This window comes from Mauremys mutica, chromosome 2, assembly GCF_020497125.1.
Source record: "Mauremys mutica isolate MM-2020 ecotype Southern chromosome 2, ASM2049712v1, whole genome shotgun sequence".
Taxonomy (NCBI): domain Eukaryota; kingdom Metazoa; phylum Chordata; order Testudines; family Geoemydidae; genus Mauremys; species Mauremys mutica.
Genome location: NC_059073.1, coordinates 133,123,383 through 133,140,457, shown reverse-complemented (window position 1 = coordinate 133,140,457; position 17,075 = coordinate 133,123,383). Strand labels below are relative to the sequence as shown.

At 49.3% G+C, this 17,075-nt stretch overlaps 1 protein-coding gene across 1 annotated transcript; it reads right to left on the bottom strand.

Moving 5' to 3' along the window:
- Positions 1-535: 535 nt before the first annotated feature.
- Positions 536-4,304, bottom strand: ADRB3 (adrenoceptor beta 3). Its single transcript, XM_045007392.1, has 2 exons — positions 3,004-4,304; positions 536-569 (listed from the first exon to the last, which is right to left on the bottom strand). Exons 1-2 carry the CDS (start codon positions 4,302-4,304, stop codon positions 536-538), a joined length of 1,335 nt encoding a protein of 444 aa, XP_044863327.1.
- Positions 4,305-17,075: the final 12,771 nt, after the last annotated feature.

The window sequence follows — 17,075 nt, the reverse complement described above, 5'->3', positions numbered from 1 at the left end:
AAAGAATTTTGGCCCAGAGCCTCAAAGGTATTAAGGCTCCTAACTTCCACAGATTTCAGTGAAGTTAGGCAGCTAAATACCTTTGAGGATCTAGGCCTTTGCCCATCCCTTCTTATTTTCTCTATTATCTTTATGTACTAAGCATTATTAGATAATGGTGTGATAATTCCACATGAAAGTGTAACACAGTGACCATGGATTAGAATGATATCTCACTAGGATAAGCAACTTCAAAAGGAAATTCAGGGCTGTGGCTTCCTTGTCTAAATCATGTTTAAAGATGTTAAATTCCATTCACAAAGCTTAAATTGATGACCCGATTTTCAAACAAGCTCAGCACATTGGGTGTATGTTTGGTACTGAGCTCTACTGAAAACCTGATACTGAGTGCAGGTGCACTTGGAAATCTAGCTCTGAGCTCTTCTGAAAATTTGACGCTGCTAATAGCTGGAATATCACAACATTTTAAACATTTTTCAAGTGATTAAAAATCTATACTTACATTCTTCTCTTTTTCCTTCCCTTTTAAGCACACTCAAGGACCTGCTTTTGCTTCATTGCAGGTAAATCTTTAAAAAAAAAAGACAATAAATTAATAATCAGATCTTTTACAGGTAATTTCTATCATTTACTTGCGCATATTTATAATGGCCACATCAAGGGAATAGCCAGACAAACAAGTATGATGCATGGTGTCATTTGCTTCAAGATGCAAAAGAGCCTAGATGGAATCCTGAAGCCAGTGGGAGTTTTGCCACTGATTTTAATGAGACCAAGATTTCACCCCTGTCTTGAAGACCCTGAGAAATTGTATCTGGTGTGATGTGTTCTTCAGAGTAACTCTGCTTCATTTGGGCACATTTATGCTCCAAAACAGACACACCATTTCTTCAAACTAACAAGCACTCAGCTTTCTTTCACCTATTAAATCTATCACAGCTACAGTCTCTCTGCTTTACTCACATGCACCATGCATGAAACTGACTGCTTCTATGATAAATAAATCGGGGAGTATGAAATGGATTAATCCCTCCTTAAAACCCACTTCTTCTGTGAGGACTCTGCATTATGGCTTCACTCATCTCTTCATTCACAGTGCCTCTATGCCTTCGTGCCCATGAAATGATGTCCCTTGTATTTCAGTTGTCTGATTCACACTGCAAAGTCTTCCAGCAGGTGCCTTGTATTTCTCGGGTGCTTCCCAAAGCACTGTGTTCTCTGGTGGTGCACTGCCAACACAAGACAGAATCCTGAATTCCCCAGTCAGTCCATACACAAGGAGATCTCCTATTACAGCTGACTGCAGTTCTGCTTCACTAAGGACTAAATAGAGTAATCAACATTTCCTGAATTTTGAGTCAGGCAAAACATGCCATTGAAAGTTCTATTGTTGATCAACAACCCTCCTCCCACCTATTTTTTCCAATTAAATAATAATTGACAAGTGTTGTGTGCATGTGTGGGGAGCAGGTTGACTGTCTATAAAGTTGCATGAAAACATTTGACAATTGAAACATTTTGATGAAATTTCAAAATGTTGCAAACCCAGTAAAGTTTTCCAGAAAATCCCATGGAAGCATTTTAAACCAGTTCTAGGACGGAGTCAGGACTTCACGGTTTGTCCTGGAAATAAATAGTGTTATTAATAAATTATAAAAGTAATTATTAATTGTCAACAATCCCTATGAGTTTATGCTTTTAAAGCACCTGTGGTTTTTTAGGTCACTGACCAGAAATGGATAGCTAGCCTGTGAATGGCAGCGCACCCCCAGAGAACATGGTGCTTTGGAAAAAACAGAGTGAAACTAAAAGCTTATTCCAGCGACAGCTCCAGAACTGAGCAAAGATACAATTGAAGTGCCTGTTCTCTGCAAGAAGTTACTCGATGTTATTTATGTATAAAAGTGACCAAACTCCAATTTCTTCTGTTCTTTCTGAAGGAAAATTCTGATTTTTGTGTGTTTACACAGCTTATTTCACTTTTAGTAAAGCTTGTTGGAAAAACACAGAAAAATGTGATTTTTTTTGTTATCACTGACATTTTATTTACCTGATCAATCTCCCAAAAGCTCTAATTTTAAGATAAAATGGGGGCATTCAAAATCTTGAAACAATTAGGCTACATTAGATTAGATTAGACTGAAAAACAACGACTAAGCAAATCAAACTGAAAGCAGGGAAATATAGATCAAATGCAGGAATTTTAAAGACAGGTACTTTTGAAAAGCCCACTAGGTACCATTTGCCTTTAAAATCTGGCCTTCATTCCCTTCCAGATATTAGCTAATATCAGGGATTTCCCATACCAAATTAAATTTGGAAGTGACTAACTGGATTTAGATATGGTTTTCCCAAGATGTCTCTTTTCAAAGAGCAAGGTCACTATAACAGCACCAGTTGCTGGCCCAGGCATCTCTGCCAGCTCATCTGTTGCTGGCGGAAAACACCCTTTTCCACCGATGGATAAACAATCTCCTGGACAGCCTGCTGTTTGCATTGTCCCAGCAGACACTTGGATTAGCTAGGGAAAGGCATCCCCAGTGTGAAATGGAAATCTCAGCCTGCTTTAAAACAGCCAGTGACACTGCGCTGGTCTGGAAGGGTGGCAGAGCCTCTACAACCACAGCTTTGCAGCCAGAGTGACTGCTTACACCGGGGTCAGACAAAAGGCCAAATCTGGACCCATCAGAGGCTTCTGAACAGAAATCTTTTTATTTACTTATTATCTTTGTGGGTTTTTTTATTTTCTCTCCAGTCTGGACCTTGACTATACCTTGGCCAAGAAATTTGGACCTTGACAAAAAATAACCAACTACCCCTGGCTTAAACTCTTCCAGGAGTGGAGCCAGTTCTGTCTGAACCGCCCCCCCCCAGCCCCCACTACACACACACTGCCCTGCTCCAAGCATCAGCTCCCAGTACTTTGCACTGACCTCCTGCGAAGCCAGGGGCTCGCCCCCGCCCAGCTCTAACCTTCCCCCCTTTGCAGGCTCTGATACCTACTCTTCCAGCTGCAGACACAGCGTGATCTGGGTGCCCTGCAGCTGGGCCTCCCTAAGGGGGCGCTGGGCATTGCCATGCCCATTGCTTTGGCGGTAGGAGAAGTTGTTCTCAGTCCTGCTACTGGAGCGGCTGCTGCTGCTGCTGGTTCCCCCATCCTCCTCCTCCGCCTGCCCGGGCTGCTGCCCCTGCGCCACCGGCTTGCTGTCCGCAGGGGAGGCCTCCTGGGAAGCGAAGGCGCAGGGGCACCGGCGGAGGTCCCTGGAGACGGCGTGCAGCCGGCGGTCCGCGCTCCGCGGGCAGCAGAGCAGCTTCTTGAAGGCGCTCCTGAAGTCGGGGCTGCGGCAGTAGATGATGGGGTTGAAGGCGGAGTTGACGTAGCCCAGCCAGTTGAGGAAGAGGAAGACCTGGCCGGGGATGAGGGACCTGTAGAAGACCTTGACGATGTTGGCCACGAAGAAGGGCAGCCAGCAGAGGGTGAAGGTGCCCATGATGATGCCCAGGGTCTTGAGCGCCTTGTGCTCCCTCATGGCCATGAGGCGGGAGGGTCTCCTCCGGCGGGAGCCCTTGGCGCCGGGGCTGGGGGGCCCCTGGAGGAAGCGGACCTTGTCCCGCTCGATGAGGCTGATCTGCCGGCTGGCCACGGCGAAGACCCGCGCGTAGACGAAGAGCATGACCAGCAGCGGCACGTAGAAGGAGATGATGGAGGAGAGGATGGCGTAGGGCATGTTGGTGACGAAGTCGCAGCAGCGCGGGTCCTGGTAGCAGCGCAGCGCTTCCTTGTCCGCCCCGTCCCGCCACCAGTGGTTCATGATGGGCAGGAAGGAGACGAAGGCGGAGATGGCCCAGACCAGGCACACCACGGCCCGCGCCCGGCCCTTGGTCACCAGCGCCTCGTACTGCAGCGGCGAGGTGATGGCCAAGTACCGGTCCACGGCGATGGCGCACAGGGTCTCGATGCTGGCCGTGACGCACAGCACGTCCAGCGAGGTCCACAGCTCGCACACCGTGGTGCCGTAGGGCCAGTGGCCGCTCAGCACGATGGTGGCCCCCGGCGGCACCACCAGCAAGCCCATGATCAGGTCGGCGCAGGCCAGCGAGGTGACGAACACGTTGGTCATGGTCTGCAGGCGCGGCGTCTTGGCGATGGCCAGGATCACCAGCAGGTTGCCGGCCGCGATCACCAGCACCATGAGGCTCAGGGCGGCCCCGACGGCCCACTGCTGGCTCAGGCTGCCGGCCCCCGTGCAGTTGGTGGCTGGGTCCCCCCAGGAGGTGGCGTTGCTCTCGGGACAAGGAGCCATCTCCGCTGGGGAGCTCCGCGCGCGCCTCTCCGTGCGCCCCTGTCTCCGCGCCGCTCTTGCTCCGCGGGGCGCCAGCTTTTAAGGGCAAACTCCCCGCAGCGCTCGGAGTTTCGGCTCCATACAGGGTGTGTGAGCGGCTTCTTGAGCCTGTGCCATCTCCCCGGGAGCACGGAAAAGGCTGCAGCAGGGGATGGGCTCCCCCCCTACACACACCCCGGTGGCACTGCTCAGAGGAGGAGCCCTTAAAGGCACAGGACGCAGCTGGGCTGCCCCACTCGTAGGGTCGTTGAAAAAAAGAAAAGCAGCCCGGAACACGCCCATGTGCATCTCTCTTTCCGGGTCTGTTCCCTTCCCTCCTTTTTCTTCTGCCCCGCGGGGATTTTAAATATTGGAGTCCAACATTTGCCCCTTCCTTCCCCTGCACCTTCTCCTGGGGCTGAGAATTTAACTCTCCTGCTCCTGCGTCCCTTCCCCTCTCCACTGCCCCGTGCCTTTGCTCTGCTGCTCCGCTGTCTGCCCATTGCAGAGAGGACACTTTCAGGCAGGAGAAGAACCCGTGTGCCAGCACAAGAGCAGGCTCTCTCCTCGGGTACTTTGCGCCTGGCAGATCTGCTCAGCACCACAACAGTTGCAAAACAAGCAAACTCCCTTTTCCCGGTGGGTTACCCCGGCAACTACAGCCCATCACATAAACTGCAGCCGTCTGCCGGTCAAACACACAGATACCCCCCCACACACACACACACACGCACGAATGCTCCCGCCTTGTCAACGCAAATCGCACATGTAGAGAAGAGGGAACAACCCGAGGATGCCAGGCACAGACACTGGGGCGGAGGTGACACGATTGTCTCGAGCGAGAACGACACTTTTCTGCATTTGGCTCGAGGCGTTTATTCCCCTCTAGTCGGCGGAAAGTATCAATTTCCTCCAGCGCTCCATCGAACACAACTCGGCTGAGCGCAAACCCTCGCCAAGGCGAAAAGGTGGGAGCCAGGGACCGCAAAATGCTCCCCGCAGAGCGACACTTCTCATTGCGTAGGAAGAAAGCGTGTCTGTCTTTCTGCTGCCTCCCCGGCTCTCACCTGGCGCCAGGGAGCGGTTTTCACACACAGCCTCGTGGGCACCGAGAGGCCATTGCGCCTCACCTCTCGTCCCACTGCCCGGGGCGTTTGGCCACGTGCACGGTCTCCTTTATGCACTGCCAGCTCCACTGACAGACAAACGGGCCCATGAATCTCTTTTCGCTGCCTCTGCCGACTTGGCCGGGCGCTAGAACTTCGCGGGGAAGGTCCGAGACAGCGAATAACAGCGGAGTTCAGGACAAAACTACACCCGTTACGCACGTCCGAGCGAATTGTTCCTCCGCGGTGTGCAACGGGAAGGGGGCAGAGGCCGGCTGGGGCGGGGGCCGTTCGCTTCTCTGCCGGGTGGGGGGGGGCAGGAATTAAACTATTCCAGGAATTGCGCTGAGATTTAGCCCCAGCCCACAGGCCGCGTTATAAAGGGGGGCCCTGGCTGGTAGAGACCCGCGTCTGCGTTTCTCTGTTATCCTTGCGGGAAAGGAAACGCTCCTTCATTCCCGTGGCGGGCAGCGGCAGCTCTTAGGCTGCTCAGCCCCGGGGAATGGCCTGTTCCCGGGGCGCCCGCTCCAGCGCTGCGCTCTCTGCCTCAGCCGGTTCCCTGCTCTTCCCCACACACCGACTGGCCCTAGGTGCGGAGGCCACCGCCGCGGGAATGTGTCCATTTGTTCCAGGAAGGCCCGCTCCCTCTGGTGCAGATGTTTCCATGCAGGGTCAGGAGCTCTGTGCGCCTGTCAGTCAGGGGTGCAGGCCATGGCCGGTCCCGAGTCAAGGGCGGCAGGACTGGACCCCTGTCTTCATCATTGTGCACTCGCCGGCTTTCATGTAAAGCCCAACCGAGTCAATGTTTCGTTGAGTAGCTGGAGGTGCCAAGGAGCCAGCTCCTGCCCTGGTTGCAGTGTCCCATCATAGTTACTGTGCACAGACCATGCTGATAGGGGGATGGTTCCCAGCACCAGAAAGTGAGCGCTCTCATACACCTGGGCCAGTGAGGCCCTGTGCTGAGAAGGGAGATCCTGGGTTAGCAGGCCAGGGTAGGGTGGAGCCTGGAAAGGGACTGTGGAGAAGAGCAAGGGAAGCTCCAGAATGTCCCCAAAGCTCCCCGCCCCATAACTTTGGTACCGTCTCCAGCAGCAGATGCTGTCCTTTGGTACACTATGGAGGGGAGGGATGCACCTGATCCAAAGCACATTGGACTCAATGGAAAGCCCCTTCCCCATTGAATCATAGAATATCAGGGTTGGAAGGGACCTCAAGAGATCATGGAGTCCAACCCCCTGCTCAAAGCAGGACCAATCCCCAAATGGCCCCCTCAAGGGTTGAACTCACAATCCTGGGTTTAGCAGGCCGATGCTCAAACCACTGAGGATCCCTCCCCCTCTCCCTGTTGCTGGAGACGGTACCAAAGTTATGGGAGGCAGCTTTGGGGACATTCTGGAGCTTCCCTTGCTCTTCTCCACAGTCCCTTTCCAGGCTCCACCCTACCCTGGCCTGCTAACCCAGGATCTCCCATCTCAGCACAGGGCCACACTGGCCCAGGTGTATGAGAGTGCTCACCTTCTGGTGCTGGGAACCATCCCCCTACCCACATGGTCTGTGCACAGTAACTATGATGGGACACTGCAACCAGGGCAGGAGCTGGCTCCTTGGCACTTCCAGCTACTCAATGAAACAGAAGAACAAAAATAGGAAAGCCCCAAAAATAAGAAGCAAGAAACATTTGAGGACCACTACCCCTGGGTTCTTCTCCCAGCAAGGTGCATTCTACCCAGCCTTTGGAGGCTGATTTTGGGATGTAGTTTGGAGTACTGAATGTTATCAGATCCCCAGCTGGGGTAAATTGGCATAATTCCATAATTTATATTAGCTGAGGATCTGGTCTCTGGCCTCAGAATTTCTCTCAGTTTAGTTGTTTCTGATACCAGACACTCCAGGGTGCAATCACCTGTGTGGGCACTCTGGGCTAGATCCGTGGCCATTGTACTTTGATGTAGCACCCCTGGCTTGGAGACTTACACCAGCAGGGATCTGGACAGTTTTCTGGACAGTTTTCTCTCAAGACATGTGCTGAAGGATGCTGCATCTCAGCAGCATCCTAACGGTCAGGGTGCTATAATCAGGTGCAGATTACTTACTCGGGTATTAATTTGCTAGGAACATTGCTCTGCCTGAGCTGCTCAAAGCAAGCCCCATGCATGCTCATGCTTTGGCAGCTGGGACAAGTACAGTAGACCCTCAGAGCTACAAACCCCTTGGGAATGGAGGTTGTTCATAACTGAAGTGTTCACAAAACATTAGGGTTGTTCTTTCAAAAGTTTACAACTGAACATTGACTTAATACAGCTTTGAAACTTTACTCCGCAGAAGAAAAATGCTGCTTTCGCTTTGTTTTTTTTAGTAGTTTATGTTTAACACAGTGCAGTACTGTATTTGCTTTATTTTTATTTTATTTTTTTTGTCTCTGCTGCTGCTTGATTGCATACTTCCGGTTCCAAATGAGGCGTGTGGTTGACCGGTCAGTTCATAACTCTGGTATTCCTAACTCTGAGGTTCTACTGTATGTCTATCCAGCAATAAGAGGCCCGCAGCATGGAGTCTCAGAGCCGGAATCAACTGACTTGGGTTGGTGTGGGGCTAAAAATAGCAGCGTAGACATCCAGGCTTGTGCTAGAGCTGGGGCTGTGAAATCTGGTGCATGGGGGTGGTCTCAGAGCCCAGGCTCCAGGCCAAGCCCAAACATCTCCACTGCTATTTTTAGCCCTGCATCCCAAGCCCCTCGAGCCCGAGTCTCTTGCCAGCCAGGCTCTGAGACTTGGTACCGCAGTTTTTTCTTTGCAATGTAGACATTCCGGCCTTTATCCAGCAAAGCACTTCAGCACATGTGTTTGGTGAATCCCCCTGCCCTTGCTCCTAGTGCAGTCACTCCCTGGGGCAGGGTGGCCATGAAATACGAACATGCTGATCAGAACTAGTCCAAAAAGCGGGACATTTTGCAAAGAAAATTGTCACATTTTTCTTTTCCTTTGAAATTAAAATATTCAGCATTTCAAATAGTCACAATTTTGAAATTATATTACCAACTCTGTCGCTGGTTGGAAATCAAGAGTGAAAATTTCAAATATTTTACCCAACATGTTTTTTCATTTCAAATTTTTCAGTTTCATCGATATTTTGAAAAACTCCAACCAGTTCAGATTCTGATTTCGTAGCACTTGAGACACTCACTTTTCACTGGTGTGAATGACTACACTGGGTGCAGAAAAAATGGAGAAGTAGTCTTGAAGCATGTGAGTAGTTCCATTGAAATAAAGGGGCCACTCGTGCTTAGAGCTAGGTATGTGTTTAAGAACTTTGCCAGATCCAGGCCTAAGGTTCTGTTCTTCCTATGAAGCACTCCTGGTTAGTTTCCTGAGTAGGTAGGTTTTGCACTGCTGTTCATGCAGATACCAGAATTTAGAAAACAGAAGCCTTCCACCTATGGTAATCTGAAGATTCAGCAAGTAGGAATAATGTGACAACAGATAAGCAAAAACTACTCACTATTCATAATACATTATTCATTTATCAGTTTTTTTCTCAATTCATGAATTATCCACAAACAGACTTTGATTTTAACAACTGTTTTTGTTTTTCAGAATAGTCATAGGAACATTTGAGTCAGACACATTTCAGTCCTTGGGTTTTTTTCTCAAATTATTTGCTTCAGTTGAATCTTGGACTTCTTATTCATGGTGTGGTTCGCCATTTAAGTCCCTGCAAGTTGCTTCTGCTTTCTGATTGGATAAATGAAACATACACAGGAAAAGAGAAATCAAAGCATTTTCAAAGTAGACGTGCAAACAATTCTAGACTGAAAATTCTGGTGAACAAGTTCAGAAGACTTTCACTCTCTGCAAATCAAAAGCACTTGTAGGAATGCTCATGGGAAATAAAACTGAAGGCATCTAGGTTAGCAGATGAGACACTGGAGTGGGAGTCAGGAAATTTGGATTCGACTCCTGGATTTGACCTGGGTGATTGGGGGCAACTTATGGCTCCGTGCCTCTGTTTCACCTCCCATTCTGTGTATATATTGTCTATTTGGAGTGTGGTGAGTTCGTCAGGGCAGGAATTGTTTATCACTATGTGTTTGTGCAGCGCCCAGCACAATGGGGCCCTGTTCTCACATGCTGTAATTTAAATAATAAAAAAAGGATTGCAAAAGGGAATCCTTGTTTTGTATCTGTACAAACGTTCCCAAACGTATTCTCACAGCTCTAATGCTGGCTGCTTGTTTTCTCCTGCAACTTCCTGCTGCCAGTGATTTCACCCTCCCTCTGTTTAGTCCAACAGCAGCAAAACATAGATGCTGGCACATTTTGAGTGCTCTATAATAAAAGCTCTCCTTAGTCCTGATTTTAGACTCAGGTCCCACACTCTTTGAGTTAACATCCCCTGGTATCATCAAAACTCTCACCTTCTCCTGTGCTCAGTATTAGTAGCTGAGCAACTTCTTTTTGCACAGAGTTCTTCATTCCCCTTTGAGATCGTCCCGCTCGGATGGGATTAAGGAAACTGTTTCATGTGGTGTCAGCAAATATCTGTGGTTGATCTAACCCCAGTTCCACTGAACCCAGATAAGATCATCATTTCCATGTTGCTGCCTTTAGGGTTGCACACGCATCCTCACAAAAGCTCTTGGGGGTACTTAGAGACCAAAGCCAGCTACAAATCAACCCAAGAACTACTTGAATGCTGACTTCATTGTGGATCATCTTTAGCAATATCAGCACGTGATAAATGGAATGTGTCTGGGATGTATTCTTGCATGTATGTATTCAATACCAGATGTTTCAGTCTGAACAAAAGCTTTGGATCCTAATGTCTTACAGTGTAATCTTCCTCCATACGCTATGCAACACAGGGGAACTATCGATATCATCTCATGGTTTCCTTGCACTCCCCTGTCTGTGTGTATCCAGCTGTTGTTTCTTGTCTTATGTTTAGACTGGAAGGTCTTGGGGCAGGGACCCTTTTTGTTCTGTGTTTGTACAGCACCCAGCACAGTGGGGTCCTGATCCATGACTGGTGCTCCTACGTACCACAGTAATACAAATAAACTAAGAATAATAATCTCAGTGCTGTAATATGACAGCAATTAGCCTTTTAAACACACACACACACACACACACACACACTAGAGGTGGTTGGACCATTTCTGACTAAACATTTCTTTGCAGAAAAAAAATACTATTGTGTCGAAGGTGAAATGTTTCAGAGGGATTTATCAGTTTCCATAAAGTTCTTCATCAAGAAGATTTCTGAAGTCTCAAGTCACTGTGAGAGAGAGAGAGAGAGAGAGACCGACCCAAATCCAATACCTGACCTTTACAACACAATTCCATTTCACAAAGCATTTTAAAGATCTCATCTCATTCCCATGCAAAACGAAAACAAGTTTCGGCCCCTCAAAAGTTGTCGTGAAATGGAATTGTTGTTCTCCAGCCGGCTGTATAAATACTGTGTGGGAGAGGCAGTTAAATAATATTTTCCAAGGTGTAGAGAAAGATGCAAACTGGACATTCAAAGCACAGTCTGTGGCTTATCTTTACCACTTAAATTGTGTATTTGTCCTTGTCCTTCATAGAGATGAAATAATTTGCATGAGACATCAGAATCCTACTGCTACTTCTACAACACCTGTCACTAAAGGGTCTCACCCACTTTACCCAGGTGGGTCGGTATCTTCATCTCAGACTTGTAGCTGGAGAGCCTGAAGCACTACAGGGCAATGACTTGTCCAAGGTCCCATACAGAATGCATGGAAGAGCAAGGAGCAGAACCCAGATTCCCTGTCCCCTGCTCCACCCCTTGAGCCCTACTCTATCTCAGCCCCCAGGTAGAGGATGTATCAAAAATGAAGCTGATCAGAACAGATGCGCCACATCTGACTGTAGCCTGATGGCTGGCAGCTACGTCCTATACCCTCTAATGATGATGGTTAGTTTTATAGCTTAGCCTGGTAACTTACTCATGCAACGTTTCAATTCTGTTGCAATTGTCAGGAATGCTCCCATATGTGTGACTTTGGCACAGTGCAGGACTGGCTGCCATCCAGGCAGATTTATAAACATTTAATACCCCTGTAGGCTTGTCTGGAGTGAAAAACAATGTAAAAGACTCTATGTTTTTAATTTGAGAGGCAGAGGGAAAAATAAAATAATCAAAGTAGCCCCTGGAAATATAGAGCCTAGGATCTGGTCGCCCCAAACCTGGAGAAACCCACCCCCAAGAGGGAAAAGGTCCACAGGGCAGTGCTTAATTTGTGCCAGAGCTTGCCTAGGCTTGGCAGTTCAGAGCCCTGGCACTTCCGGGCCTGGCGGTTCAGTTATGAATGTAAAAAAAATTGCTTGAGCCCCGGCACCTCTGTGCTTGAGCCCCGGCACCTCTTGCATTACAGATTAAGCAGTACCACAGGTATCAGAGGGGTAGCCGTGTTAGTCTGGATCTGTAAAAGCAGCAAAGAGTCCTGTGGCACCTTATAGACTAACAGACGTATTGGAGCATGAGCTTTCGTGGGTGAATACCCACTTCAGTACCACAGGGTCACCTGCAGAGCTCCCTTCTCCTTCTCCCCTCTACGGAGGATTTCCAGCTGCTTGCAGAGCTGACCCCTGGCTATGTTGGGACCCCAGCCCTTTCCTGTTGCTGCCTTGCCTCTCCTCCTCCCCCATCAGAACAGCTCCTGAACGAGCCCTGCTGCCTCTGGACCTTCCAGGCTCTCTGAAGGTGCAGAAAGGGGCCTCTCACAGTGGTGGGAAGCACCATGAACTCCCACGTTTACGCCACCCAGAGATCAGCACTGGCTGTAGAGTGCCCTGCTATCTTTCCTCCTGCCCTTACACGTCATGTGTCGAGGGAGGAAAGAGTATGCGGTTGAGCCCCGCTCCCCACTCTCTCCCATCTTTGCTCCCTTCTGCCAGTGGAAGTGGGTGCAGATGGTGGAGGGGGTACATCTGGTGCCATCCATTTGGAAATGTTTTTCTGAACAAGCCACTGCCCTGGGTTTGGGTTCTCTGTCCCCTGCAGTTACTAGAGACTGAAGGGCCTCCCCCCTACCTGCCAACACGCTGCCTCTGCAGGGTTAAAGGAGGAATCGCAGAGATCAGAGGGAAGAGAGGCTGCTAATGGTTTCACAGCTCATTTTACAGTTTAATGAGTGCTTCTGGGCAGAGAGTGCCCACCCAGCAATGAAATGGGACCCACAAAAACAATCCTGAGCTTGCCATTCATCTGAGTGTAAATAATGAGATAAAAGCAGAGGCAGCTCTTTGGTCTGAGAGGCTCAGGCAATTCCTGGAGACACACATGAAACCCAGCGTCTCCTGCCATCTTTGCAAATAAACTAACGTGACCCTGGAGGAGCAAATAATCTCCAAAGTGTCAAAGCTTATTCCCCTTAACTAGTAGTCTGAGCTCCACTCCCCAGAGATGACAAGGTTTCTACCCATTTCCCCTCAGGAACTCTCAGGCTCCGTAAGAAATAATATTGTTAGATATCATTATCCAGTCACTACCTAGTTAAGTAGCTCACATTGTATGCTCATGGGCTAAGATGGCATCCAAATGCGTTGCAAAGTTCCTCTTGGCTAGAAGTGCCTGAAAAACAGTAACCAGTGCTGCAACTAAAGTTCTACCTTGTACCCGCATTTCATAAATTACTTTAGAGATGGAACTGGACTGACAGAGAATTGCTGTTTTGGCTGATTAGACTAGATAACCACTTGGAATTTCTTTTCTGTATTTAATAAAAGCACTTTGATGAAGTCATCTAACTGGATACTTGTAAATTTCACAATAAAGTATGTTACTAGCTAGCACAGACCTGCCTGGGAGCTAGTGAGAAGTATGCACTTGAGTTGCTGAAAAAATGGGGTTTATAATGAATAATGAGCAGTCTGAAAGTTCCATTTAGTGTCCAGTGATTTTATGCTTTTAAGGCTGCAGGTTTTGGTCTCAGCTGATGATTGACACTAAAATGAACAGAAGGCATTGCTCTGCTAGTAGCTGTGTGTCTGAGCTGCAGAGGATGCTGCATGACCCTGGGGACTGAACATGAGACGGGGAGCTCAGTGACCAGTTCAGATCAGTTGGCAGTGCCCAAGCCGTGTTACTGTCTGATGCTACTCAGTGGCTTACGAGAAACGTGTTCGCGATCTGGGCCCAACTCCACCACAGTGGGCCCTTTCTGAAGTCACAGTAAAGAGACTGAGAACTGAACACTCCAGAGGTGGCATCGTTAAGGGTTTGTCTACACTGCCATCAGGTACGTGATTGCAGCCTGGGTAGATGTACCTGAGCTGGTTTGATCTAGGGAGCGCGTATACCAACAGCTGAGAAGCTGAGGGAGGCCACATGGGCAGCAAGTGAAGGGTGTCCAAGCTGCCTAGGATCCTGGGTCAGTACTCAGGCAGGTAGCCTAAGCTACCATGGCTCCACTGCTGTCGGCACCCACGCTATGGATCAAAGCTAGCTTAGGTGCATCGGCACGTGCTGAGTCACACCCTGTGATTGCCGTGTTTGGAGACATGCCCTGTCAGGACTGAGGCACATTAGCAGGGCACAGTGGGGCAGCTTGCCTGGCTGCCCTTGTTTTATGCATACGAGGGTCTTCTATCTCCAGAGCCATCCACCCTGCTCCATAAAACTCATTACAGTTTGAAATCAAAACCTATATAGAAAACTGCAGCCCCCTGGATAGCTGGACGGGGAAGCCCTGTTCCTCAGCCAGGAGCGTTACACTGGGACTGTGCTGAAAAGTACCTGGAGAGAAGCCTCCCATGTGCTTCCGCGTTGTAGCCCCATTTATCACACCGACAGTCTCCACAAGCATTTCAGTCAAACTTCTTTCCTGTTTTGCTGAGATGAGAGCCAAAGATTCCACGGTGTGGGGCCAGCTGGCCGAGGAGCTGCCAGCATCCCCATTACAGAGCCTCAGAGTTCTGGTTGTGGTTTTCCCATGTCTCTCAAAACATCTCTCGTCTGAGGAGGTTTTTCTTTTCCAGGCAGGCATTGGTCTATAAGCGGATCAAGCCCTTGTGTCTGATTCTCCCAAGACTGCCTTAGCAGTGGCCTTTCAAGAGTTTGTTTTCTCCGGCACATCACAGCAGGGCGGGACTGTATTTTCCTCACAATAAGTTCTCTAGTCTCGCCTCAAATGCACCCTGCCAGTTCTGGCCAGTTATATCATCAGTTTGTATGACAGTAGCACCCAGAGGACCCAATTGGGATCAGGACTCCGTTGTGCAAGGTGCTGTACAAACGCACTAGAGAAGACACTGCTTAAAGAGCCAACAATCTAAGTAAGCGATAGAGATGAAGGAGGATTATCCCCATGAAGCAAGGTGCAAACAGACTTAGGGTATGTCTATGCTACGGGATTATTCCGATTTTACAGAAACCATTTTTTTAAAACAGATTGTATAAAGTTGAGTGCACGCGGCCACACTAAGCACATTAATTCGGCGGTGTGCATCCATGTACCGAGGCTAGCGTCGATTTCCGGAGTGTTGCACTGTGGGTAGCTATCCCGTAGCTATCCCATAGTTCCCGCAGTCTCCTCCACCCATTGGAATTCTGGGTTGAGATCCCAATGCATGACGAGGCAAAAACAGTGTCGCGGGTGATTCTGGGTAAATGTCGTCACTCAATCCTTCCTCCGTGAAAGCAACGGCAGACAATCATTCCGCGTCCTTTTCCCCTGGATCACCCTGGCAGACGCCATAGCATGGCAACCATGGAGCCCGTTTAGCCTTTTGTCACTGTCACCGTATGTGTACTGGATGCTGCTGACAGACACGGTACTGCAGTGCTACACAGCAGCATTCATTCGCCTTTGCAAGGTAGCAGAGATGGTTACCTGCCCTATGTCACCGTCTGCAATTGGAAATTGGCGATGACGGTTATCAGTCCTTTTGTACCATCAGCTGCTGTCATGGGTGCTCCTGGCTGGCTCGCTGAGGTTGGCCGGGGGTTCATGGACAAAACTGGGAATGACTCCCCAGGTCATTCCCTTCTTTATGTTTGTCTAAAAATAGAGCCAGTCCTACCTAGAGTATGGGGCAAGTCTACTAGAGAACTAGAGAGCACAGCCGCTCTGGGTCAGAGCCCCAGATATCCCGCAGGAATGATGAGCTGCATGCCATTCTAGGGGGTGCCCCTGCAACAACCCCACCTGTTGCTTCCCTCCTCCCCCAACCCTCCTGAGCTACCATGGCAATGTCCCCCCATTTGTGTGATGCAGTAATAAAGAATGCAGGAATTAGAAACACTGACTTTTTAGTGAGATAAAATGAGGGGGAGGCAGCCTCCCACTGCTATGATAGTCCAGGGAGTACAGAATCTTCATTAGACATGAAAGGAGGGGGGGAGGCGCTCAGCCTCCAGTTGCTATGATGAGGACGGTTTTCAATCCTTCTGTACCGTCTGCCGGGAATAACAGGGAGTCATTCCCATTTTTTCCCAGGTGTCTCCAGCCGACCTCACCGAGCACTCATGGGATGATGATGAGGACAGATATCAGTCATTTTGCACCGTCTGCCACCGGGGAGGGGAGGTGATGCTGCTGTTCAGCGCTGCAGCACCCCGTCTACCAGCAGCATGCAGTAGACAGAGTGACATTGAAAAAAGGCGAGAAACAATCTTTTCCCTTTTCTTTCAGGGGGGGGGAAGGGTGTAAATTGACGACATACACCCTGAAACACCCGGGAAAATGTTTTTGACCCTTCAGGCATTGGGAGCTCAGCCAAGAATGCAAATGCTTTTTGGGGACTGTGGGATAGCGGGAGTCCTCAGTCCCCCCTCCCTCCCTCCATGAGCATCCATTTGATTCTTTGGCTTTCCGTTATGCTTGTCACGCAGCACTGTGCTGAGTCCCTGCTGTGGCCTCTGTCTATCATAGCCTGGAGATTTCTTCAAATGCGTTGTCATTTCGTCTTCTGTAAGGGAGCTCTGATAGAACAGATTTGTCTCCCCATACAGCAATCAGATCCAGTATCTCCCGTACGGTCCATGCTGGAGCTCTTTTTGGATTTGGGACTGCATCGCCACCCGTGCTGATCAGAGCTCCACGCTGGGCAAACAAGAAATGAAATACAAAAGTTCACGGGGCTTTTCCTGTCTACCTGGCCAGTGCATCCGAGTTCAGATTGCTTTCCAGAGTGGTCACAATGGTTCACTGTGGGATACTGCCCAGAGACCAATACCGTTGAATTGCGGCCACACTAACCCTAATCTGACATGGCAATACCAATATGAGCGCTACTCCCCTCGTCGGGGAGGAGTACAGAAATCGGTTTTAAGAGCCCTTTATATCGATATAAAGGGCTTCGTTGTGTGGACGGGTGCAGCGTTAATTCGGTTTAATGCTGCTAAATTCGGTTTAAATGCGTAGTGTAGACCAGGCCTAAATGACTTGCCCACAGGATCCCAAGTAGCTGTGGGGGAAACGGACAATTGAACCCCGATCTCCTGCATCCCAGCACAGTGTAATGCACAAGACCAGCCCACCCCACTAGTCTTTTCCTCTCTGCACATTTCGCTGTGCACACTAGAGCAGGTCATTTCTTCAGCCTGCTCTTTGACTTTCTGTAGCAGTGGCATTCACCCTTTGAGAACCACTTCGTCAGCACTAAGCCACAAATCCATCATG